This window comes from Myxocyprinus asiaticus, chromosome 19 (assembly GCF_019703515.2).
Source record: "Myxocyprinus asiaticus isolate MX2 ecotype Aquarium Trade chromosome 19, UBuf_Myxa_2, whole genome shotgun sequence".
Lineage (NCBI taxonomy): Eukaryota > Metazoa > Chordata > Actinopteri > Cypriniformes > Catostomidae > Myxocyprinus > Myxocyprinus asiaticus.
Window position 1 is genome coordinate 6,669,674 of NC_059362.1, and position 23,666 is coordinate 6,693,339.

General features: G+C 37.6%; 1 protein-coding gene across 5 annotated transcripts in view; it reads left to right on the forward strand.

Moving 5' to 3' along the window:
- The window catches only part of LOC127409876 (AT-rich interactive domain-containing protein 1B-like), a 178,445-nt gene that overhangs the window by 54,058 nt on the left and 100,721 nt on the right, over window positions 1–23,666 (forward strand). For all 5 annotated transcript variants that reach the window (XM_051644797.1, XM_051644796.1, XM_051644799.1 and 2 more), the window contains exon 4: window positions 13,743–13,841. In XM_051644797.1, coding sequence (XP_051500757.1) covers window positions 13,743–13,841 — 99 coding nt within the window. The remainder of the gene's footprint in view (window positions 1–13,742; window positions 13,842–23,666) is intronic.

Genomic DNA, 23,666 nt, shown 5'->3' on the forward strand with positions numbered 1-23,666 from the left:
TTATTACTTCACTTTTATGTAGGTTAATTAAATTTAAAAACAGTGGTGGCAGTTTTGACTTCACTAGAGAATGGCCACAAACTCATCCTCTTCTGTTGCACAAGAGGTTTTGGGTAGTATTGAGGATATTAATATCAAGGACCACAATGTAAATAAGTTTTTAATAAGAAATAAAGTTTTAGCTTTATTGTGTTATCCTTGATGAATGAGTTGTGATTCACTTAACTTTTATTGTCAAAGAAACAAAACCAAAACAAATACACACTAAAGTTTATGTCAGAGATTGCTGCAGATCCATTAATTTTAATAGGGATGGTACATCGCTAGAATGTAGAGGAAAAAATACAAAAGTGTTCGAGAAAGGGTTGCAAAAGTGACACTGTCTTGCAACCAAAATTAAGAAAATTTTCACTGATCAAATTTGCAGTGATTTCTCAATTTTTGTAAGGGTACGTCATGATGACAAGTTTTGCAAAAAATTTTGATAATACCAAATAGAAAAATATCAGCATATTTATTACTATTTGCAATTGGGCTGGGCGATATATAGAATATTCATGATATAATCACAATGATTTTGCTGGTGATATAAAATCGAGCTATATAGTAATGAATATTGCAATGGTTTTAAATTATAATAATAATAATAATAATTCAGTATTGTATTATTATAATCTTAACTGGGTACCAATAATAATTCCTTATTATAACAATATTTAAAAAATAATATAATAATATTCAAATATTCAGTATAATAATAATAGGGGTTATACATTATAATAATATAAGCTGTAGTTTTGCACACCCTGTTCTTTAATTATTATTATTAAATTTTTTTTAAATATACTGTATGTAGGGAATATTGTTTTTTAATTACTATGCGATTGTTTTATATTGGTAAATATAAATGATTAAATATCATTATTTCCTGTATTCATTCAGGCTACAATGGCTGTTTGGTTGCAAGGAGGATGGTTCTTCTGATAAAACATTTAATAAAAATACTTTTATGCAATTTCAAAGAAAATATTAAATTATCGAGATATAATTTTTGTAGCTACATCGGTCAGCCCAATTGGCAATGCATTTAACTTCAGTATTATGATGCAGGCTATTTTGTAGGGCGTAACGTATGTATAGGGACTAGGGAGCACTCGCACAGACCTCAAGGCCACAGCTCCTACACATTTTAATAAAAGATTATTAAATTAAAACTAGTTTTTCTGAAGAAAAACGTGCATTCATAAATAGTGCACAAAGAGGACAAAGACATTTATTAAGAAAGAAAATAGGATCCATTTTGAATTCCTCTTGTTTGTCAAGAGAGATTACATCCTTCACGTCGGTACTTAACATCACAACTGCGGGATAATGCTGTTTCAGATGAGCCATTACATTAGGGCGTAAATCGCACTCTGGATGTTATTAGTTTTATCTGCTGCTCAAAGAACATACGTTAATCACTGTACTGAAGCTCTGGTGACACAAGGGACTCAAAAGGCCATAAAGAGATGGATTTTATCTTTTCATGGAGATGTTTACAAGTCTCATATGTTTGTCTGCATATGGTTTATAGGAGGTTTGCTAGATGCACCCTACGCAAACACGTCTCATTCAACAACATTTTTTTTTATTTGTTAATCTTATCAAACATCAGAAGAAACAGCAAAAAACCTCCATTACCCACAAAAGCTAAATTAAGAAAACACTATTAACTGCATTGCAATACAGAAAACTTGTCATATTTCTGTGCCTTATACAACTGCGCCACTAGTGGTACCAAACACTCTCCTGCTCCGCCATTGATTGGTCAAACAGATAGCCCCACCTCAAACTCACACCATTGCTTGAACAAATGTTGCTTTGTCAAGCTGTCCAGGACTGGACTCGAACCTGCATCCCACAAAAGCATGACAGCTCAAACGTGTTGCACGCATGTGTGCCAAAACCTAGTCTTACATAGCCAGGAGTGAAGAGGGAATGGAAAGTCTGATGGTAGAATTTTTTTCCACAGAAATGTGACTAATGCTGAGAGCTCATAGATGTTTATTAATGGCAGGATGCATTGTATCACTGATATAGCTAATTAAGTGGTACTCACCTCAGGGCTGGCCAATGGGTTTGTGGGCCCTAGGCAAAATCATTAAAATGGGCCCCACCGGTGTGAAAATTATAATGTTGTCAGTGTTCCTTTTCAGCATATGTCTTGTTAAATTTGCATGCAGTTTATGGTAAATTTCATAAAATTCAGTCTGATTTGTTTGGTACTATGTTGGTCCTGTGTTGGGTTGCCATTTAACCTAATATTAAATCTGGGTCCTGAAGCATAACCTGTTGAGAACCACTGGTAATAAGTCATAGTGAAAGTGCATCTTGATTATTTGAGTGTGAGGAAACATGTGCCACACTCAGTAAGGGAGGAATCACATAGATTTCCTGTGACGCTGTGAATCTGGGAGGTCTTGCTTGCGGTTATTAGAGTGGAGCAGCTGTTAGGAATCTGAATCAGCACATGCCAGAGCGCTGATGTAATGACCAAACTGTAAACAGCCATCTGTGAGTGTGTGTGTGTAGCCTGGCTGTGACCCAGAGTCAATACACACACACACACACACACACACACACCCACACCCCTCAGTCTGGCTTGGGAATGCCCCTATTTTTTTCTTCTTCTTTTTTCCTCTTTTTTTTTTCTCACTGTTGAAAGTGAGCGGTGCAGGAGTTTTGGGTGATGTTTATGTACATGAGTGAATTACAAGTGGGTCGACCTTAGCTGTAAGATTTCCAAAGTGTTTTTTTTTTTCAAGCCTGTTTTCATTTCTAAAGTACATTTGCTGAGGTAAGTCATGTATCCACTTTTAGGAATAAGATGCTTTAATAAAGTTCTGTCATTGTTTTCACACACTCATGTTGTCACAAACCTGTATGGCTTACTCTGTTCTATGGAACACAAAAGGAGAAGTTTTGAAGAATGATCAACCTGCCCTTTTCCATAAAAAAAATTAAAAAAAAATAAAAAAGCATACAGAGACCAGGGGCTGTCAATCTCCAAAACGAAAAAAAGCATCATAAAAGAAACATAAAAGTATTCCATATGAGTCATGCTTTTTCAAGTCTTCTGAGGCCGTACAATAGCTTTGTGTGAGGAACAGATGAAAATTAAAGTCAGAAGATTTTTATTTTTTTTGATTTTTTTTTTGGCTGAAAAAATCTTCCTTTCTGCTTTAGCTCACAAATCTCATTTGCACTTGTGCATATTCAAACTTGGTGTGTCACAATCAATTACAAGTAGTACTGTCACGTTTATGAAATTTAGCTGACTTTTGTCAAAAAAAGAATAGCGATTACTACGATTAATTGTCTGTTTTAGTACTTTCACGATAAATTGTCATACAAAATGTCATACTTCTTAAGGTGTACAAGGTATACATACACCTTAAGAAGTATGACATTTTGTATGACAATTTATCGTATATATTTATAAATTTATTCGTATTTAACTGGGAATTATATTTAAAATAGGTATATATGATTTCCTTTAAGGCTTTAAAAACTTATGAATGACATGAAAAATAATATTTTAAATATCAAAACATTTTCAAATATCTCTCTCTCTCTCTTTTTGGTCAACTTTATATTTACACTGTTGTTTTTGGAACCAAGCCAACCTGAATAGCTATTATATTACAATTGAAGTCAGAAGTTTACATACACTTAGGTTGACGTCATTAAAACTCATTTTTTAACCACTCCACAGATTTAATATTAGCAAACTATAGTTTTGGCAAGTCGTTTAGGACATCTACTTTGTCATGACATGAGTAATTTTTCCAACAATTGTTTACTTTTAACTGACTATATCACAATTCCAGTGGGTCAGAAGTTTACATACACTAAGTTAACTGTGCCTTTAAGCAGCTTGGAAAATTCCAGAAAATTATGTAGTTTGGTGCAAAATGTGCAAATCAATCCCAGAACAACAGCAAAGGACCTTTGAAGATGCTGGAGGAAACAGGTAGACAAGTATCTATATCCACAGTAAAACGAGTCCTATATCAACATAACCTGAAAGGCTGCTCAGCAAGGAAGAAGCCACTGCTCCAAAACAACCATAAAAAAGCCAGACTACAGTTTGCAAGTGCACATGGGGACAAAGATCTTACTTTTTGAAGAAATGTCCTCTGGTGTGATGATTTTTTTTTTTTTTTTAAATGTTTGGCCATAATGACCATCATTATGTTTGGAGGAAAAAGGGTGAGGCTTGCAAGCCGAAGAACACCATCCCAACCGTGAAGCATGGGGGTGGCAGCATCATGTTGTGGGGGTGCTTTGCTGCAGGAGGGACTGGTGCACTTCACAAAATAGATGGCATCATGAGGAAGGAAAATGATGTGGATATATTAAAGCAACATCTCAAGACATTAGCCAGGGAGTTAAAGCTTGGTTGCAAATGGGTCTTCCAAATGGACAATGACCCCAAGCATACCTCCAAAGTTGTGGCAAAATGGCTTATGGACAACAAAGTCAAGGTATTGGAGTGGCCATCACAAAGCCCTGACCTCAATCTGATAGAAAATTTGTGGGCAGAACTGAAAAAGCGTGTGCGAGCAAGGAGGCCTACAAACCTGACTCTGTCTGGAGGAATGGGACAAAATTCCAGCAACTTATTGTGAGAAGCTTGTGGAAGGCTACCTAAAACGTTTGACCCAAGTTAAACAATTAAAAGGCAATGCTACTGTAACAGATCTCTAAGTTCAGGCAATGGACGAGTCAGGAGACAACGAAGCAGGTTCAAGGTCAGTCCATTTATTCTCTCTCTTACACACAATCGACGGAAACCGTCGATAACAAAGAAAAAACATTCTAAATAAATTAAAGCAATCAACCACTTTCTCGGTTCAGGGCTGTCATGCTTTCTGGTCACTCTCTCTCTCTTTCTGATGCTCTGGCGTGCCTTTTCAAGTCTCCCTCCGCCATCACTATAAAGAGAGACAGGTGTTAGAGATAATTATGAACCAGGTGACGAGCCTTACCGCTCTCTCTCTCCCGCAGACCGACACATGACCATGCCCCCCATGCCACAGCTACCAAATACTAACAAAGTGTATGTAAACCCACTGCAAATGTGATGAAAGAAATAAAAGCTGAAAAAAATCATTCTCTCTACCATTATTCTGTCATTTCACATTCTTAAAATAAAGTAGTTATCCTAACTTACCTAAGACAGGGAATGTGTTCTATGATTAAATGTCAGGAATTGTGAAAAACTGAGTTTAAATGTATTTGGCTAAGGTGTATGTAAACTTCTGACTTCAACTGTACATCTATTCAGAATATTCCTATACATGTGGTTACGGATAAACTAACACATGCTTGTTCTTTAACCACTATTCTCTTCTGGAAATACTAGAGAGGCTCGCCCTTGCCATTTATTCAATCGCATTTAGCTAATTCTGCACATGCAATTTAACGAAATAATTATCACTGATGTCCTCCTCGTTATGATAAATTGTGCACACAATCAGCCTCGAGTGTATCATAAAACTGTATGATAGACTTACGGGGCTTTCACCCATTTGTGTATTCATTTATGTACGTTTATGATAATTTATGATATGTTTGAAATGTGTAATTGTTGCAAATGTATGCTTGAGATTTAAAATGTTGTGCGTATCTCCAGAGTATGTTGTAATACATGCACTGACATAAATGAAAATTCTGTTTCTGTGGATTTTAATGTCAGAAATATGAGGAGAATCAGAATGCGAGTGTTTAGACACAGGTCAGATGTCCAGATATCGGATATGTATCTGATCATGTAATAATAATGATCTACTTTACAAAATAATGCCAACAACAATAATATTTTATTTAAACAGTAGAACAGTTCTCAGTGATGCTACAATAAAGAGTTTAACATTAGAAGCTGTGTTTGTATTCGTCTGTAATTAATTTGTCAATGTCTAAGAGCTCAGAAGCTCATATTAAAGAGCTGGTTTGATATGTCATAAACTGCAAATTTTTTGAATACTTCTTCAAGAAGGAATGTTTTACTTCAGGGCGTGATCATTGTCTTTTATTTCCGCCATTATTGAAGATGTCCTAGAAAAGTCTTAGTAAATGATCTTTGAAAAGTGCGGGAACCCTGTTTGAGGAACTACTCTGTTTTCCTCGTGTTTGCATATCAACAAAGTCTTCAAAGAGTATCACCTGTTTCACTGATGCTGCTTGCGCTGCTGTGGACACACAGTGACAAAGCGACAGGATGTCATTCATTTTCAATGAGAGCAGAGCGACTTCCGGCAAAACGTGCAACAGCAACCCCTGGTGTGTGGCTGAAAAAACAACCTTGAGAAAAATTTTACTTCATGCAAATGACGAGCGACATACGGGTACAACTACCATTGAGAGTGAAGTCAGTGAGATACTGGAGTCGAGTGCAGACAAGATGGAGGAGAAATTAATGTTTTATGTGATTTGTCTGTAACCACATACAGTACATGTTTATGGTAAAAAAATATTAGTGTAAAAATTGTCTGCATTCTGAATGAGTTTGATTCATGCATTGATAGATCGTTCGTCTTGTTAATGATATGGTGCAATAAGCACTGCTGCATTTGATATAAAAACACTATTCCCTGCTGAATGTTCATCTTTAGGGGCAATAAAACTGATTCTTATCAAATTAGAATGATATCTTAATTCCGGTTCACACTGTATGATTTTCACTATGATTCTGCTGTCTGAGACAAAGGATTTCTGTTTAGTAGGTCAAAATCGGCAGTCTTACATTGTTTAGTGTGACATGCTAACCAACAGCAGAATAATTGCCCATACGATAATCTTTAGCATGCGTGAAGTTCTGACGCTGTTTAATTAATTAATTTTGGGTTGAAGTCCTGCAGTGTGAAGTTTTTTGTGAGGGTTAGGTTCAGGGGTAGGGTTAGGGGTAGGGGATAGAATATATAGCTCGTACAGTATAAAAATCATTATGTCTACGGAGAGTCCTCAAGGATAGCCGCACCAACATGTGTGTGTGTGTGTGTGTGTGTGTGTGTGTGTGTGAGAGAGAGAGAGAGGAGAGAGAGAGAGAAATGTTGTTACTAACAGGACTTTGTGATATTCCAACACAAATATGGAGTTGGCTAGCGTTATCTTCATAGTGTGAGCATACTCTCAAACTAACACTGAGTTTGTGTCTTTTACCAAGCTATCCTAACTCCAGAAACCCCGTCATTTTCTTTTCTGTCTTTTTTTTGTTTCGCAGGCAAAATAGAGCAAAAATGAGAGCTATAGCTTGTTTTTGCTTGCGCAGCACCATTTTAATTTTGCACGTCCATGTGGATGAGACAGCGTGACACGGACTGGTGACTATTGCCCAGTTAACGCTGTCAATCGTGAGTAAAGTCCTAAAAGATGAATATTGTACAGCCTGACATACAGTAGAAGACAGTTGATGTCGCACAGTCTGTCTTGGCTTCTTTACTGGAATCATATCGTACAGTCTGTCATGCAGCAATTGTAAAGGACAGAAAAAATCGTACAGTGTGAACTGGGCTTTAATTTATCGGTAGTACACCTCGTCTGTGATCAGAATTTAAAAAGCAATGGCCAGTTTTGCAGTCCAACAAAGTTAAAGAGACAGCAGTAGGAACGCCTATTAACAGCAGCATGCATGTCCACATGCTAACTCAGTATACATGTGTTTTTCCTAGCAGTAGCAAGTCTCCATACTTGCTCTGCAGCAGCAGCGTAGCAGATCTAGTCTGCCAAGACCAATATCCTCTCAATATGTCATACCCACATTCACATGCTAAATCTTTTCAAGAGTTGGCATGACAGAACTGATTTTATTGTCATTTATCATCATTTTAGTGTATGAATATCATGATGTCACATCGCATCTATTGTGGAAAGACAGATTGCTTGTCGCTGGAATCCTATTGGGTTGTGTCTGGTTAAGACAAAGTATAATAATGAAAAATTGGTGGGACACGTGACGCCATGCGAGAAGCAGATGTGTGAATCACGAGCTCTGCGCACTTTGCTAGTTTTTACATTATTTTCATGTTATAATCCAGTGAGATTCGATACACCCAATTATATATTTTCTCTTTGAGGTAAACATGGCAAAGTACATGTCCAAAACAGGCACTCTCCTTCATAAATACATTGGAGTGAGTAAGCCATTTGAGGTTTCTTATATTAGTGGACTGACTCGCTGTTCAGTGACTCGATTGTCAGAGGAAGCTGGGCGCCATTTTTTGTTTCTTTTTGCGTTGGCTCCGCCTAACGGCTGGAGTTTGTTTTGTAGAATGACACTTCCTTCAAGAAACTTTTGCATTGACGGAAGATTGTTTTTACACTGAAATTCCTGGCCAGATTGAAAATGGACACTATGGATGACATCAAAATATCTACATGCTCACATAAAGGACGTCTTTTATAAAGTTGACGGACTGAGTAAGTCATGGTGTATTTTTATTTTTGTTTATGCGGTCTCCGAGTGAATTTGACTCGCTCAATACACACTTGATCATCCGAGGAACCGGGATGCCTATTTTATCTCTTTTTGTGCTAGTTCCGACTAGTGGCTGGAGCTTTTTTTGTGGCATAACACTCCTTTGGGACAGTTGTGGATGAATCTGATCGCTCTTTGCCTCCGCTTATGCCTCCTGTTGGCTGGAGTTTGTGTTTGTTTTTGTGCAGTATTTTCGCGGGACATTAGAATGATTACGTCATCTGCTGCACTCATAACAGCCAGCTCACTGAACAATTGTCTGTCTGTCCGAGGAAACTGAACGGCTTTATATCAGCTGGAATTTGTTTTGTGGAGGAACACACCTTCAAAACAGTTCTGTGAATGAATCTACATGCTCTTGGTGTTTATTCTGCCTATTGGGTGGGGTCTGTTTTACAAAGTATTTTCTGTTATGTAATTTTGCCTCACAAAATTTGAGCAATCCGATGGTAAATTTGTCGCGGGGGTTCTCGCATGCGTACGTGGACCTGAGTTTAGAGGGATTGACGCCTGTTGGCACTGTCATGTGCGAGGTTAATGCGCACGTTTGTCTTTTTTCTGTTTGTTTTGTTCGGGGTTTGATTGTTGCACTATTGAGGAATGTGGTCTTTGTAATCTTGTTTTTGACACAATTTATTTTTTTTATTATATCAAAATGTCAAATGTTAGTATAAGTGGATTATCTCTCTCCACATGGAATGTGAATGGGTTGGGGCACCCCATAAAAAGAAGGAAGGTTATTTCTTTTCTTAAACGTAAGAAATATGATATAGCGTTTCTTCAAGAAACGCATCTTTCCCTGCAGGAAGCTGAAAAATTTGGGAAGATATGGGGTGGACATGTTTTCTTTAGTGCTGGCTCATATAAGAGTTGGGCAGTCATTATACTGATAAATAAACATCTACAATTCAAATGTCTCAAACAGATTAAAGATAAAATAGGAATAGTCATTATTGTTTTAGGAGAAATTCAGTGGCAAATGTTGATATTTGGCTAATATTTACGCACCTGACGCTGATGATCAGGGCTTTTTTATAGATCTTGAAGGGATGTTGCAAGCCGCTGGCACCCTCATGATATAAGATTGGGAGGAGACTTTCATCTTTTGATGGACTCAGTCCTTGATCATAGTGAAGAAAAAGTGTGTAAGCCCTAGAGCAATATTGACGCTTCACAGGATGTGTAAAAATCTTGGTCTTGCAGATATTTGGAGACTTTTAAACCCATCTGGTAGGGATTATAATTTTTTTTTCATCAGTTCATAAGATTTATTGTAGAATAGATTGTTTTTATTTTTTTATATCTAAATCCCTAATTTCATCTGTCGTTGATTGCTCAATTGGAAACATTTTAGTCTCGGGTCACCCCCCTGGTGAGTTTAGAGGTGTTGCAACATATGGAGAAAAAGAGATCATATAATTGGCGCTTTAATGTATCCTTTTTGCAAAATCCTGATTTCCAACAAATGTTAAAGACTGAAATCAATGTCTATGTGGAGACCAACTGGTCCTCAGTATCCTCTGTGGGCATGGCTTGGGAGGCACTTAAGGCTGTTCTTAGGGGTCGAATCATACAGTATGCCTCATTCATCAAAAAATCCAAAGCACGAGAACTAGTGGAATTGGAAGGGAATATTAAAAGTGCCAAGGCAGAGCCGAAGCGCCAAATGTCGTCTGATGGCCTCAGAGAATGGACACGATTGAAATACAGATATAACACTATTTTGTTGCGCAAAGTTTTGGTTTTTCAGGGCAAGACAGTCATACTTTGAGTCGGGGGACAAAGCAGGGAAGCTTTTGGCTAGATATATAAACAGAGAGAGTCTTTTTCTACCATTCCCTCAGTGAAATCTGCTAGAGGTGAAATTTTTACCTCTGCCATTGATATTAATAATGCTTTTAAAGAATTCTATATTGATCTCTATAGTTCCATGTCTTCGTCTACTGATGAAGATATTAGAAACTTTGTGGAACCATTAGAACTTTCTAAATTGACGACTGAGCAAAAAAACTCTCTTGAATCTGAGATAAGTTGGAGGAGTTTGATGAGGTAATTAAGGCCTTACCTACAGGCAAAGCTCCGGGGCCAGATGGTTTTGCCGCTGAATTTTTCAGATCTTATGCTACAGAATTGGCTCCACTTTTGTTAGAAGTTTATACAGAGTCATTAAAGAATGGAAAGCTTCCGCCAACCATGACGCAAGCCCGGATCAGACTGATTCTTAAAAAGGACAAAGATCCAAGCGAGTGTAAAAGTTACCATCCAATTTCCCTGTTAGACATTCAAATATTGTCAAAGATTTTGGCTAACTGATTAAGTTATGACATCTCTTATACATATAGATCAGGTGGACTTTATTCAGGGCCGTAGCTCTTCTGATAACATTAGGCGTTTCATTAATTTAATTTGGTCAGTAGCGAATGATCGGTCTCCGGTTGCTGCCATCTCACTTGACGCGGAAATGGCGTTTGATATGGTAGAATGGGATTATCTTTTTAAGATTTTGGAAATTATTGGGTTCGGGAATACATTTATTGGTTGGATTAAGTTACTTTATAGACACCCTGTGCCCTGGAACCATTAGCAGCCGTGAATAGAAAGGAGGATGATTTTCCAGGGGTGGTGGCGGGAGGTATGGCACAAAAGTTTTGCTTTATGCAGATGATATTATATTATTTGTCTCTGACCCTACTAGATCTGTGCCTTGCCTCCACAGAATTATTAATTCCTTTTCCAAGCTCTCAGGATAAAAAGTCAGTTGGTCTAAATCCGAAGCTTTGGCTCTGACAGCGTACTGCCTTCCAGCCGGGTGCCTTCCAGTGGCCCAAACAGGGCATTAAGTATTTGGGTATTTTATTCCCAGCAAATTTGTCTGATTTAGTTAGAGTTAATTTTGACCCTTTAATTAAAAGATTTTCGAGTGATGTGGACAGATGAGCTTCATTAAATTTATCGATGATTGAGAAGGTTAATGTTATTAAAATGAACTGTATTCCAAAATTCATCTACCTGCTACAATCTCTCCCTGTAGATGTCCCCCTCTCTTATTTCAAGCAATTTGATAACATAGCGAAGTCCTTCATTTGGTATTGGTAAACGTCCCAGACTACATTTCAAAAAATTACATAGGCCGATTAACAAAGATGGGCTAGGCCTACCTAAGATTTTTTTTTTTATTATGTGTTCGGTCTCAGGCATCTGGCTCACTAGTTGCTTCAACCTGAAAGAGCCCCTCCCTGGTTTTCTATTGAACAGGAAGTTCTTACCCCTATTTTGCCATTGCAAAACATTTCTATCAAACTAACCGGAGAAGTTAAGTTACACCCAGTTATCTCACATTTGCAAATGATTTGGACAAGAGTGGCCAGTGTATTCAATTCAGACATTTATTTCAATGTTGCCTTGAGCATATTGCTTAACCCAAAATTATGTATCAACAAGTCCCCTTTCTGTTGGTCAGAGTGGATTGTGAGGGGGGTTGCTACACTCTGCGACCTGTATGAGAGTGGAGTGTTGAGATCTTTTGAGAATTTGGGTCATCTTTTTGGGATTCCCAGATCTCAGTTTTATAGGTATTTACAGCTGTGCCACATGCTCTGTACTGTTTTTGGGAGTAGCACACCCCCCCCCCAAAATGGCAGATACTTTGGGAAAGGTGATTACTGCTTTTGGAAAAGGACATTAGGCATCAATGTATTACTCCCTGCTAATTCAGAGTCTGGGGGACAGAGCTTTAACTTCTATAAGAGATTATGGGAGAAAGATTTGAACTTGGTATTGGAGGATGGAGTGTGGACTTATGCAATTTAAGATTTTACAAAGATTTTATTGGACCCCCTCTAGATTATATAGGCTTGATCTTAAAGACACACCCACTTGCTGGCGATGCCAATCAGAAGTTGGAGACACAATCCATGTTTTTTGGGGATGTGTTAAGATCCAGGATTTTTGGTTAAAGGTTCAGAATTATTTGTGTGACATTCTGGGCACTCAAAATTTACTTTGCCCTGGACCTTGTATTTTGGGCGATGGGGAAGTTATAAATTCGGGGGACAAATATATAAAAAAAAATTGGGTTCTGACTGGCGTGATGATTGGCAGACAAATGATTTTAAGGGGTTGGAAGTCGGACGGAGCGCCACCATTTCCGGAGTTGTGTGCGGAGATGGGGAGGGTGGCGGCTTTTGAGAAGATGACAGATGGAAGGCTGGGGCTGGAGAACTTGTTTTTCAAGAAGTGGGGTAGGTATTTGGCGGTTTTGGGGGACTCTAGGGAAAGGGATGAGGAGAGAGATGTTTAGTTTAATTATGCATGTTTATTATATATTTTATTATTTATTTTTTTATTTTTTTATTTTATTGTTTGTGTGTGAGTGAGTGTGTATTATTTTATGTGACCACAGGGGTGTTCTTTGGGGCAGGGTAGGGTTGGTGTTTGGGGAGGGACATTAATGATGGTTAAAAGTTAAATGTTGATTCGGTGTGTATATGTTGTGTTTTTCTTTGTGTGTTATTTTCTTTGAATTAATAAAAAAGTTTAATTACAAAAATAATGAAAAATTGGTGCTTGAAAAAATAGTTGATAGTCCTTTATTTTCATTCAGTGATGCCTGTATGAACCCTGTTTTAAGAATGTCACAGTTGTTGATATTAATACTGAGGCAGTTAATAGTGACACACTTTAAAGCTTAAAAAAAAGCACACAAAAGTGTCATAAAAGTAGTCCATCCATAGTAGACTTGTGTGTCATATTAAAGGTGTGAAATCACTTTGTATGATAAACAGGATGAAATTAAAGTCGTTATTCACTCTTAAATCAAATTATTCATAAACCCTGTAAATCAAATATGGTGACACGTCAATAACATCAAACCTAATTTTTTATGTCATGATGTTTGATTAAGGTTTGATGTTATTTAATTCTTACATCCATTTCAGTTTCAGTCGCAATTCCAATTATATTGTAATTCATCAAATATCGTATCATGAAACGTGGTTGGCGATTCCCAGCCCTAGTGCCACCTATTGGTCAGATGTATTAAGTAGTTGGACTCTATGTAATTGTACTGTTAAAAACATTCTTTTTAAAATCCCTATCTGGGATGATATGAACAAACAAATGTATTTATAAAGTAAATGCTTGGCCCCATAATTCTTGCTTTCAGCTGTATTAATTCCATCAATCTTTCCATCTTTCTAAGTTTTTGTGTCTCTCTCCATAGGATGTTCTGCAGGAGGGCTACGGCAGCAGGGGTCAGCCTGGGAAACCAAACCATGATGACTTGGGTCTGACTCAACAGGACCGCCCGTCCAGCCTCCCGGTGAGACATTTCAGGACAAAACTAGTGCAAGATTTTCAGAGAGCAGCTGCTCTGGGTGTTTGATAATGGTTTACAGCAGGCATGTAACAATTCACAGATTTCTTGATATGATACAGTACCCTCACGATACAATAAGATACAAAGAGTGCACATGTTTCAAAGCAGCTTTATGGAAAATCATGCCTTAATGTCTTTAAGCCCCCAGTAAGCAAGCCAAAGCTGTCCATGGAAAGGAAACACACCCATCCTCTTTTGGGTTTATGATAAATACATATATCAGTATTAATTTGCAGTTTAAGCAAAAACCGATAGACACGATTTTTGTCCATTATCTCAATTTCACGTTGCATATAAACACCTTTACCGGCATTCTTACCAACTTATCCAATGTGCACAAGTGTTGTGCCCATACCTGTTTACATTTTGACGTAAAATGAAGAGAATAATATGTCTTATGTAAATGTGGATTCTTACGTTGGTTTTTGATAGTTATCAGCAAATAGCTGTGCATGTAAACGCATTCCGTGTCGGCTGGGAAAGGCTGTCCGTTAAATACAGCAGTGAGGCTAACTTGCTGCCGCTGTGTTTTTGCCTTGTGTTTTTTATCTACTGATTTGCACTGTGTCAGCATAAATGAAATGACTTGTTTGATGTAGTTACATTGGGACATGACACCGTTGTTTCTTAACCCAGCTATCTAGACTAGCTGTCTAGCAGGCAAATCCATGTATCCCTGCAAGATGCTGCTCTGTTCTGCTTTGAGTGTGAGCGCTTAGTGCTGCCGCTCCAAGGAGGAGATTGTATTTTGTCTCTCTTTAAACACTTACTAAGCAGTAGCCCTATCAGCACTACCAGTTATGTATTTATTTATGTATCGAACGATACATATATGCATTGAATTGAGAGAGGCGTAACGTGGAGCTGTGTATGACCAACAGCAATATGATACGTGATACATGAGGATTCAGAGGCCACGATACAATACATATTGCAATACAGGATAATTTTAGGGCTGTGAATCGCTTAAAACATTTAAACTCATTAATCACACAGTTTTCTGTGATTAATGGAGATTAATCATGGTCCATGATACATGATGAATCATAAATATATTTAGTTTATACTTTTTCTCAAATAACTTTTTGTTATTTAAATATGTACATGTTAAAATGTTCCTTTTTTTGCGGTTAGTTAATCAGACACACGTTTATAGATATAAATCTTTGATACAAGTATACAATATTTATACATGCCATAAAATCTGTTGACATGCTGTTATTAAAAGTTGTGCAAAATCTTCTAGCGTGTTTTCTAGTGGATTTTTTTTTTTTTAATAATAGGATCAAATAGGCAGATTCAGTTCATATCAAGCTTTATTTTAAGGTGCGTTTTGGGTGATCACAAATGTACAAGCGGGACATCACCGTCACACCTGGACGTCTCTTTTGACCACTTGTGTTCAGACTTCAAGGAGAGAGTCTCTGATTTCATGAGGACATATACATCAATAATTACATCTGTGTTTTACTGAATGATAATAAAGTGCAAAAAAGTACAAATTGAGAAAGCGCTAAAAATGGCCGTTTCTCTTAATTATACGCAAACGTAAGGTTTATAGCAGAATTCGGAGTTATTTTAGTTTAGTACCTGTAACTGAGCTTCTAATGTGCGTGCAGCTCATATCTGTGTCCCTATTGTGCATGTTCATGCATTCGCTTTTTATTTTCCTTTAAATAGGCACACAATAGGCAAAAACCCGGCCGTTACAGCTAGCATTGTCCCGTTTCAAACAGATCGCCCAAACTGCATCTTAAAATTAAGATAACAAAATTCATTCACAAACTCGCCCAGTTTATTCTTGATGACATGTCAACAAACATGAAAGAATGACTCTTGCCTGTTTTCGTGCATATTTTTGCAAAGGGAAAAAAAGAAAAACAGCTAAAAATAATAAAGACAACGGGTAGGGAGATGTGGGTGAAGTTTTGTTTTATTTATTAATTATTTTCTGTCTCCTGCTTCTCAATACATTGCTCTCCTCTTGCGCTGTCTCTATATTTCATTGGCTGTGGCTCATTGACGGTCTCTCGCTTGTCGGGTTAGGGTTCGATATCAAGATATCAAGCTGATTTGAAAACTGTCGTAGCGTCTGGGACTCATCTCGGCATGTCGCAGGAGTGCGCACAATACGTGACCATTCGTCGAGAGATCTGGGACTTCTCGTCGCAGACCAGGCTTCGACTCAAAACATCAAAGGAGAAGAGCTGGAGTCATATAGTGTACACTTGGCTTTACGGGTAAGGTCTTCATTCTCCGTACAGTAAATCCACACCCGTTATTATTATGCTCGGCACATGCATTGCACGTAATGAATAAGCATACACTGCTCCACATAATCAGTTTCTGTGCTAGGATGTGCAGTCGAGTTGAACGTGTATCTCCTGAGAATTAATATAAATCAATTTAAGCCACATGAAGTGGGGAAAAACATTAGTGAAGTTTCTGCGATGGGAGGTGTCTCAAGTAGTTCCTGGCAGGGTACTCAGCCTTACAGGCTCAACATGGTTAGGATTAGGGTGGGGGCGGGTTTAGGGCATATGCTGCCTTCCAGGAACAAACCCAGCCACATTTGTACAATGGTTTCAGTAAGTACGGAAACTGCCTTAATTGCGTTACTTTTTAAAAAATGCATTACACAAAAATATTATTTGCAGAAATTAACGTGTTAAATTTCCCTAGTTAATTCTGAACTGAATTTCTCCTGAGCATAATTTAGGATAACAGCTGTTATTTGTAAACTGTGTAACAGTACAGGTAAAACCTTTTTTTACACTATTTAAAACATAAGGTCCATAAAGATAAGAAAAGTATTTATTCTGTTACCAAAAAGCAAATTCTTTTAACATGTTTTATGCTATCCTTACTGTAGTTTAAAATATATTCTGGTTTGAAATCAAAGGCTATATTTACACAGAGTGTGCAATAGTTAAGTTAAGCGTTTTATACAAATCATAGTATGAAACTGTATTTAGTAAATTTAATAGAACTCATATACTAATATCGCCCATATTTTAGGCCACATTCATAAATACAAAGGAAGAATTAAAAAATTATAGGCAGTCTAAGATATGCTGTGCTAAGATGCACAGCATGATATGCTGAGATCATTTGCAGCGCTCACATATAGGAAAATCTGTATTTAGACCACTAACATAGAGAAAAAAGAGAAAAATTCTTCATATGAGCGTTCTGTGAGAAGCGTGCACACTGCACTTATGAGTGGCAGAGCACAATTGAACATCTCAACAAACAGCGAATCAGACGTGCACTGGCGGCTTTTCTTTCATCTGTTCTTCAAAATATAATCAAACATGTTCCTTCAAGCGCACATCTTTGTGTCTACAAATGCAACAGCATTTCTTGTCAAATGTCACATTGAGATGTGCCGGCCAGCTGGCCACCACAGTTGCTGGCTGATGAGCAAAATTACCCACTACTGCGCATTTGGGGGGTGTTAATTACAAACCCTGGTTAAGAGTAAAAGAAGTGCATATCTCAGGCTTTATCTTGACGTATGTACTGGTAGATGGAGGTTCATTGTGTTACTACAGTACTTTATTTTGTAGTTTGTGTGAGTCATGTCTCCCTACCTGACAAAAAGCCAAATTGCACATATATTTTAGATTTTAGTTTTGACTGCGGAAGCAAGAGTCTCATCCATTTTTTAATGTGGTGATGTACTACTGCTCAAGTGATTAAAACAGCCAATTTGCGTCACGTTATAGATGTAAATCAAACTGTCAAAGTGCTCTTAATATCGATACGGAAGTAGTTGGAGTTCGCGACAACGTGAATGTGACGAAAGAGAACGTGACAATATATTGTCGCATCGATAATATGAACACAGCCCAAGCGTACTGTACGAAATTATTATTTTTTACATCCCTAGTTTACGGTTATAGGAATGCTTTTAGGAGTCCTCCAGTGGTCTGTTACATACCGCCTTTGCTAAAGTTGGTAGATATAGGATTTTAGGGGGTGAGTAAAGAATATCACTAACAAATTTAAAAAATCACAGTAACTCATGTGGAGAATATTTGTACATCAAACAAACACTCCAGGTAAGTTCCCTTACGAAAATCAAGAGTTCATGGCAAATTTGCTGCAAACTTGCCACAAATTCACCACTGATAATTTTCACATGCAAATGAGCGGCAAATTGTCCATTGTTGCCAAAGGTTTGCCGGAGGTTCACCACTACTGGCGAAGAGCTGCAAACTTCTGGCAAACATTTGCGGAGAATCAAAAGCTCATGTGCATGTTAAAATAACGAGTGGCAAATTTACTGCAAATTTGTGGAAATTTTGCGGCTAGTTTAGACTTTTTGTAAGCGTTACGCTATACTGTGCCTTCTGTTTGCTTGGGAGCAAACCTCTTTTTTGTTGTGCTATATTTGGAACAGTTTATTGGAATAGAAAACACTTTTTTTTAGAACTGTACCTTAATGCCCTGATATACTCCATACGAAATAAAAGAACGAATGGGTGTAATGCCATTTAGAACAAAATCTGACCAAAAAGGTGTTTTTACGTTTGTTTCAGTGGTTCGTAACAGCTTGCCTGGGCGAACTTTTACTTTTGGTCCACCTACTTTGAGACCTGTTCACGGCCGTTAAACTCGATTGTCAAATGGATAAAGAAAAGCCAAAGTAAAAAAAAAAGAAAAGCCATTGGCAAATATATGAAGAAAAGCAATTGCCAAATGCTTTTTTAAAACGCAGTTTAAAAGGTGCATTAACAAATGACTTATTAATGTGCTATTTTATTGTTACATTTAATTGCTTTTTCTCCCAATTTGTAATGCCCAATTCCAAATGTGCTCTAAGTCCTCATGGTGGCGTAGTGACTCGCCTCAATCCGGGTGGCAGAGGACGAATCTCAGCTGCCTCCACATCTGAGACCGTCAACCTGCGCATCTTATCACATGGCTTGTTGAGCCAAGATTGAATCACATTATAGTGATCACGAGGAGGTTACCCCATGTGATTCTACCCTCCCTAGGGGCCAATTTGTTTGCTTAGGAGACCCGGCTGGAGTCACTCAGCACACCCTGGGATTCGAACTAGCGAGCTCCAGGGGTGGTAGCTAGTGTCTTTACCACTGAGCTACCCAGGCCCCCCCACATGAATTAAATACATTATTTATTAATGCACAGTTTTATTGTTAAATAGCATTACATTTTTAAACGTGAAATAAACACATTTAAATGTGTCTATTTATTTGTCCATTTATAAATTGGTTTATTCACGTTTTTTTTTTCAATTTAATAGCAACCGGGCCAATTTGGTTGCTTAGGAGACCCGGCTGGAGTCACTCAGCACACCCTGGGATTTGAACTAGTGAACTCCAGGGGTGGTAGTCAGTGTCTTTACCACTGAGCTACCCAGGCCCCCCCACATGAATTAAATACATTATTTATTAATGCACAATTTTATTGTTAAATAGCATTACATTTTTAAACGTGAAATAAACACATTTAAATGTGTCTATTTATTTGTCCATTTATAAATTGGTTTATTCACGTTTTTATTTTCAATTTAATAGATTGATCATTTATTTCTTCATTCTTTTTTAAATTTGGCACTCTGTGGCTTCCATACTTGAGCATCCTCATATTTAAATGTACTTATAAAGGCCTCCAACAGAAGTAGTTATCTGGAAGTATATCGGGGCCTTAAGACTAAACCGTCTCTTTTGCTTGAACCAATAGCGTTAAAAGTCATAGATGTCAAATCTGGTGCAATACATCTTCATGTGCCAAATTTAGGCTTTTATAGAACTTTTGTGTTGTACGGAAGAAAGAACAATTTGAGGGTGAATACATGAAGATTAATTTTTTATTTTTGGGTGAACTATTCCTTTAAATGTTACGTTGACATTCCATCACAGATCTTCTCAAGGCTTAAATGATTTTGAGGAATTCCCAGTTACGGTGTATTTCCTAAAAATAATACTGCGACCCTACTGACCTCATGAAGCTCTTAAAGTGTTTCCAGCAAGCAGAGAGTCAAAGGATTCTGGGTATTCAAAGAGTGGAGCTGTAGTCTCTGGTGCTGTCATGATGGCTTTCCCGCAAGGGTTTGATAACTGAGGTAACCCGGTTTAAAAGCCTCGGGTGGCCGCTGGTATCGTGCTGGCAGAGCTATTTTTAAATGCCTCTGACACAATGACCCAGTGAACTTTGTCAAGGACAAAGAGAATAACAGCAGAATAAATGGCTGGTGTGTGCGTGTGTTTGTGGATAATTATCTGAAAGTGTGACAACAGGTCAGTGGGACAAAGAAAGAATAAAGTGAAACAGATGTTCATGTTACTTGAACCACACTACAGATTGAAACAATTATTTTTAGGATGTTCAAGTTGTACAAGCCTTCTTGGTAGGGGTGCACAATACATTGGTGATAATGTTAGTTGATATTATAGATTTTTTATTATTTGCATTGGTCTGTATTAAAGATTTAAAAGAACTTAGGCTTTAACACTACACATAAATTCGATTTGTTTTTGTTTTTTCACACTGTAATTTTCTAAATGCTGAAATCTGATCTGTTTGTTCAGACAGTGTAGTCAATGTGTAGACAATATCTGCTACATTTGTTACTATAGTAATGATGTCAGCATGTTTAAGCACAATATCAAGACAATTTATTCTACAACAATTCAGAGTAGCTGTCAGTGAGCGTGTTTACATGCACATAATCTTAAACCAATTATGCTTAAAAAGCAGACAATGTGTAAGGTCATGTATAACCTTCATGTAAAACCTTCAGTAATAGTTGGCTACATTCAGGCTGATCAGGTGCAGGACAAGCAATATAACTGAACAGAAAATGTCCTGAAAAATATCATATCATGATTGCAATCAAAACTCCTTTATAACATGCAAGGGACAGCTGTATTTGTTTCTATCCCTAGCCTAGCTCAGGGATATATATATATATATATATATATATATATATACACACACACACACACAAAACACACAGTTGTAGTCAGAAGTATACATACACTTAGGTTGAAGTCATTAAAACTCATTTTTTAAACACTCCACAGATTTCATATTAGCAATCTATAGTTTTGGCAAGTCGTTTAGGACATCTATTTTGTGCATGACACAAGTAATTTTTCCTAACAACTGTTTACAGACAGATTGTTTCACTTTTAACTGACTATATCACAATTCCAGTGGGTCAGAAGTTTACATACACTAAGTTAACTGTGCCTTTAAGCAGCTTGGAAAATTCCAGAAAATGATGTCAAGCCTTTAGACAATTAGGCAAATAGCTTCTGATAGGAGGTGTATTGAATTGGAGGTGTACCTGTGGATGTATTTTAAGGCCTACCTTCAAACTCTGTGCCTCTATGCTTGACATCATGGGAAAATCAAAAGAAATCAGCCAAGACCTCAGAAATAAAATTGTGGTGTCCACAAGTCTGGTTCATCCTTGGGAGCAATTTCCAAACACTTGAAGGTACCATGTTCATCTGTACAAATAATAGTATGCAAGTATAAACACCATGGGACCACGCAGCCATCATACCGCTCAGGAAGGAGACGCAATCTGTTTCCTAGAGATGAACGTAGTTTAGTGCAAAAAGTGCAAATCAATCCCAGAACAACAGCAAAAGACCTTGTGAAGATGCTGGAGGAAACAGGTAGACAAGTATCTATATCCACAGTTAAACAAGTCCTATATCGACATAAACTGAAAGGCTGCTCAGCAAGGAAGAAGGGTGAGGCTTACAAGACGAAGAACACCATCCCAACCGTGAAGCATGGGTGTGGCAGCATAATGTTGTGGGGGTGCTTTGCTGCAGGAGGGACTGGTGCACTTCACAAAATAGATGGCATCATGAGGAAGGAAAATGATGTGGATATATTGAAGCAACATCTCAAGACATCAGCCAGGAAGTTAAAGCTGGGTCTTCCAAATGGACAATGACCCCAAGCATACCTCCAAAATTGTGGCAAAATGGCTTAAAGATAGCAAAGTCAAGGTATTGTAGTGGCCATCATTAAGCCCTGACCTCAGTCCGATAAAAGAATTTGTGTGCAGAACTGAAAAAGCGTGTGCGAGCATGGAGGCCTACAAACCTGACTCAGTTACACCAGCACTGTCTGGAGGAATGGGCCAAAATTCCAGCAACTTATTGTGAGAAGCTTGTGGAAGGCTACCAAAAACGTTTGAACAAGTTAAACAATTTAAAGGCAAAGCTACCAAATACTAACAAAGTGTATGTAAACTTCTGACCCACTGGGAATGTGATGAAAGAAATAAAAGCTGAAATAAATCATTCTCTCTACAATTATTCTGACATTTCACATTCTTAAAATAAAGTAGTGATCCTAACTGAACTAAGACAGGGAATGTTTTCTATGATTAAATCTTTTATACATTAAAAGAGTTTAAATGTATTTGGCTAAGGTGTATGTAAACTTCTGACTTCAACTGAATACTGTATATATGGTATGTGAAAGTGTACATTGAATTTTTTTTATATAATATGTTTGTATTAATTATTTTAATCACATTTTGTCTTTTTAAAAATGTAAAATGTCCACATTCTATCAAATAATATTGTATCATGAAATTTCATATATAATAATAATAATAATATGAGCTGTCACTGTTTGAAATAATTTGTACAATTGACATGTATTTACATTTTTACATTCATTCGCATAACAAGAGCTAAAACCAGGGACGGCACTAGCTTTAGGCAGACTAGGCAATTGCCAAGGGCCTCCGTATAGCCAGGCGTTCATATGCAGTTTCGTCAGATTTCATCTTGTGACATATTTAATACATCTTTAGAGCATGCACCAGTGAGTCTCGCATTGCTTTTCACCCTTTCTGTTGAGATGAGATCGCTGCACGACACGACAAACACAGCGCTAGCCATCATGTCAGATTCGTGAACAAATGACTCGTTTGAACTGGATCTTTTTAATGAATCACCCAAAAAGAACTCAGGGTTTGAACACAGGAGCTCAGGTTAGCAGTTTGAATCAGAGTCTGTCACTGCGTCGGAAACCGCGTACGTGTCACTGTGTGTACTGTATTTGATGAAGGACGCACTTCTGGTAAAACAGTACGTTCTTTAGGTATGCATGTGAGTAATATGAATACATTTCAGACATACTTCATCCGGGGACGTGGGTATTGACCCGCGACCAGAATATATGATGTAATATAAACAACCACGAAAATAATCTGCTCTGGTTTTGTTATACAAGCACCATTTAAAGACAAGAAACAACTTTCTTGGTATATATATATCACTTTACAGTTGAGAAGTGCCTTCCGTCTTGTGTTTCTCCGCCGTTCTTTTAAATCCAGCGTTTTGAACATGACTTTATGGGATCGTTAAATGTCCAGTCAATCCGCACTTCAAATCTTGCCGGAAATAGTAGGTCATCCGGGTATTTCTCGCTTACTGCTTCGTGAATACTGAGGATTCAGACATACTACTCCATTGACAAACTGTTACTATATGGCATACTATATAGTAGGGTAGTTTGGTTATTCAGACACCGTGAGTTCTCAGCAAATCAGCCGTCAGTAACAATTGGGAGCGCAGACATTTCAGAATAAGAATCCCGAGTGTATTTTGGGCTTCTTTATCATTAAAATCATCCCGCTTTATGTAACAAATCTTTTTTATTGGTTGGGATTGGATTATTGGTTGTGATTGGAGTAGCACAATAAACTGCATCTGGGATTGCACTTGTAGTCTCTGTGTCTGGGCCATCAGGTCACAGTTA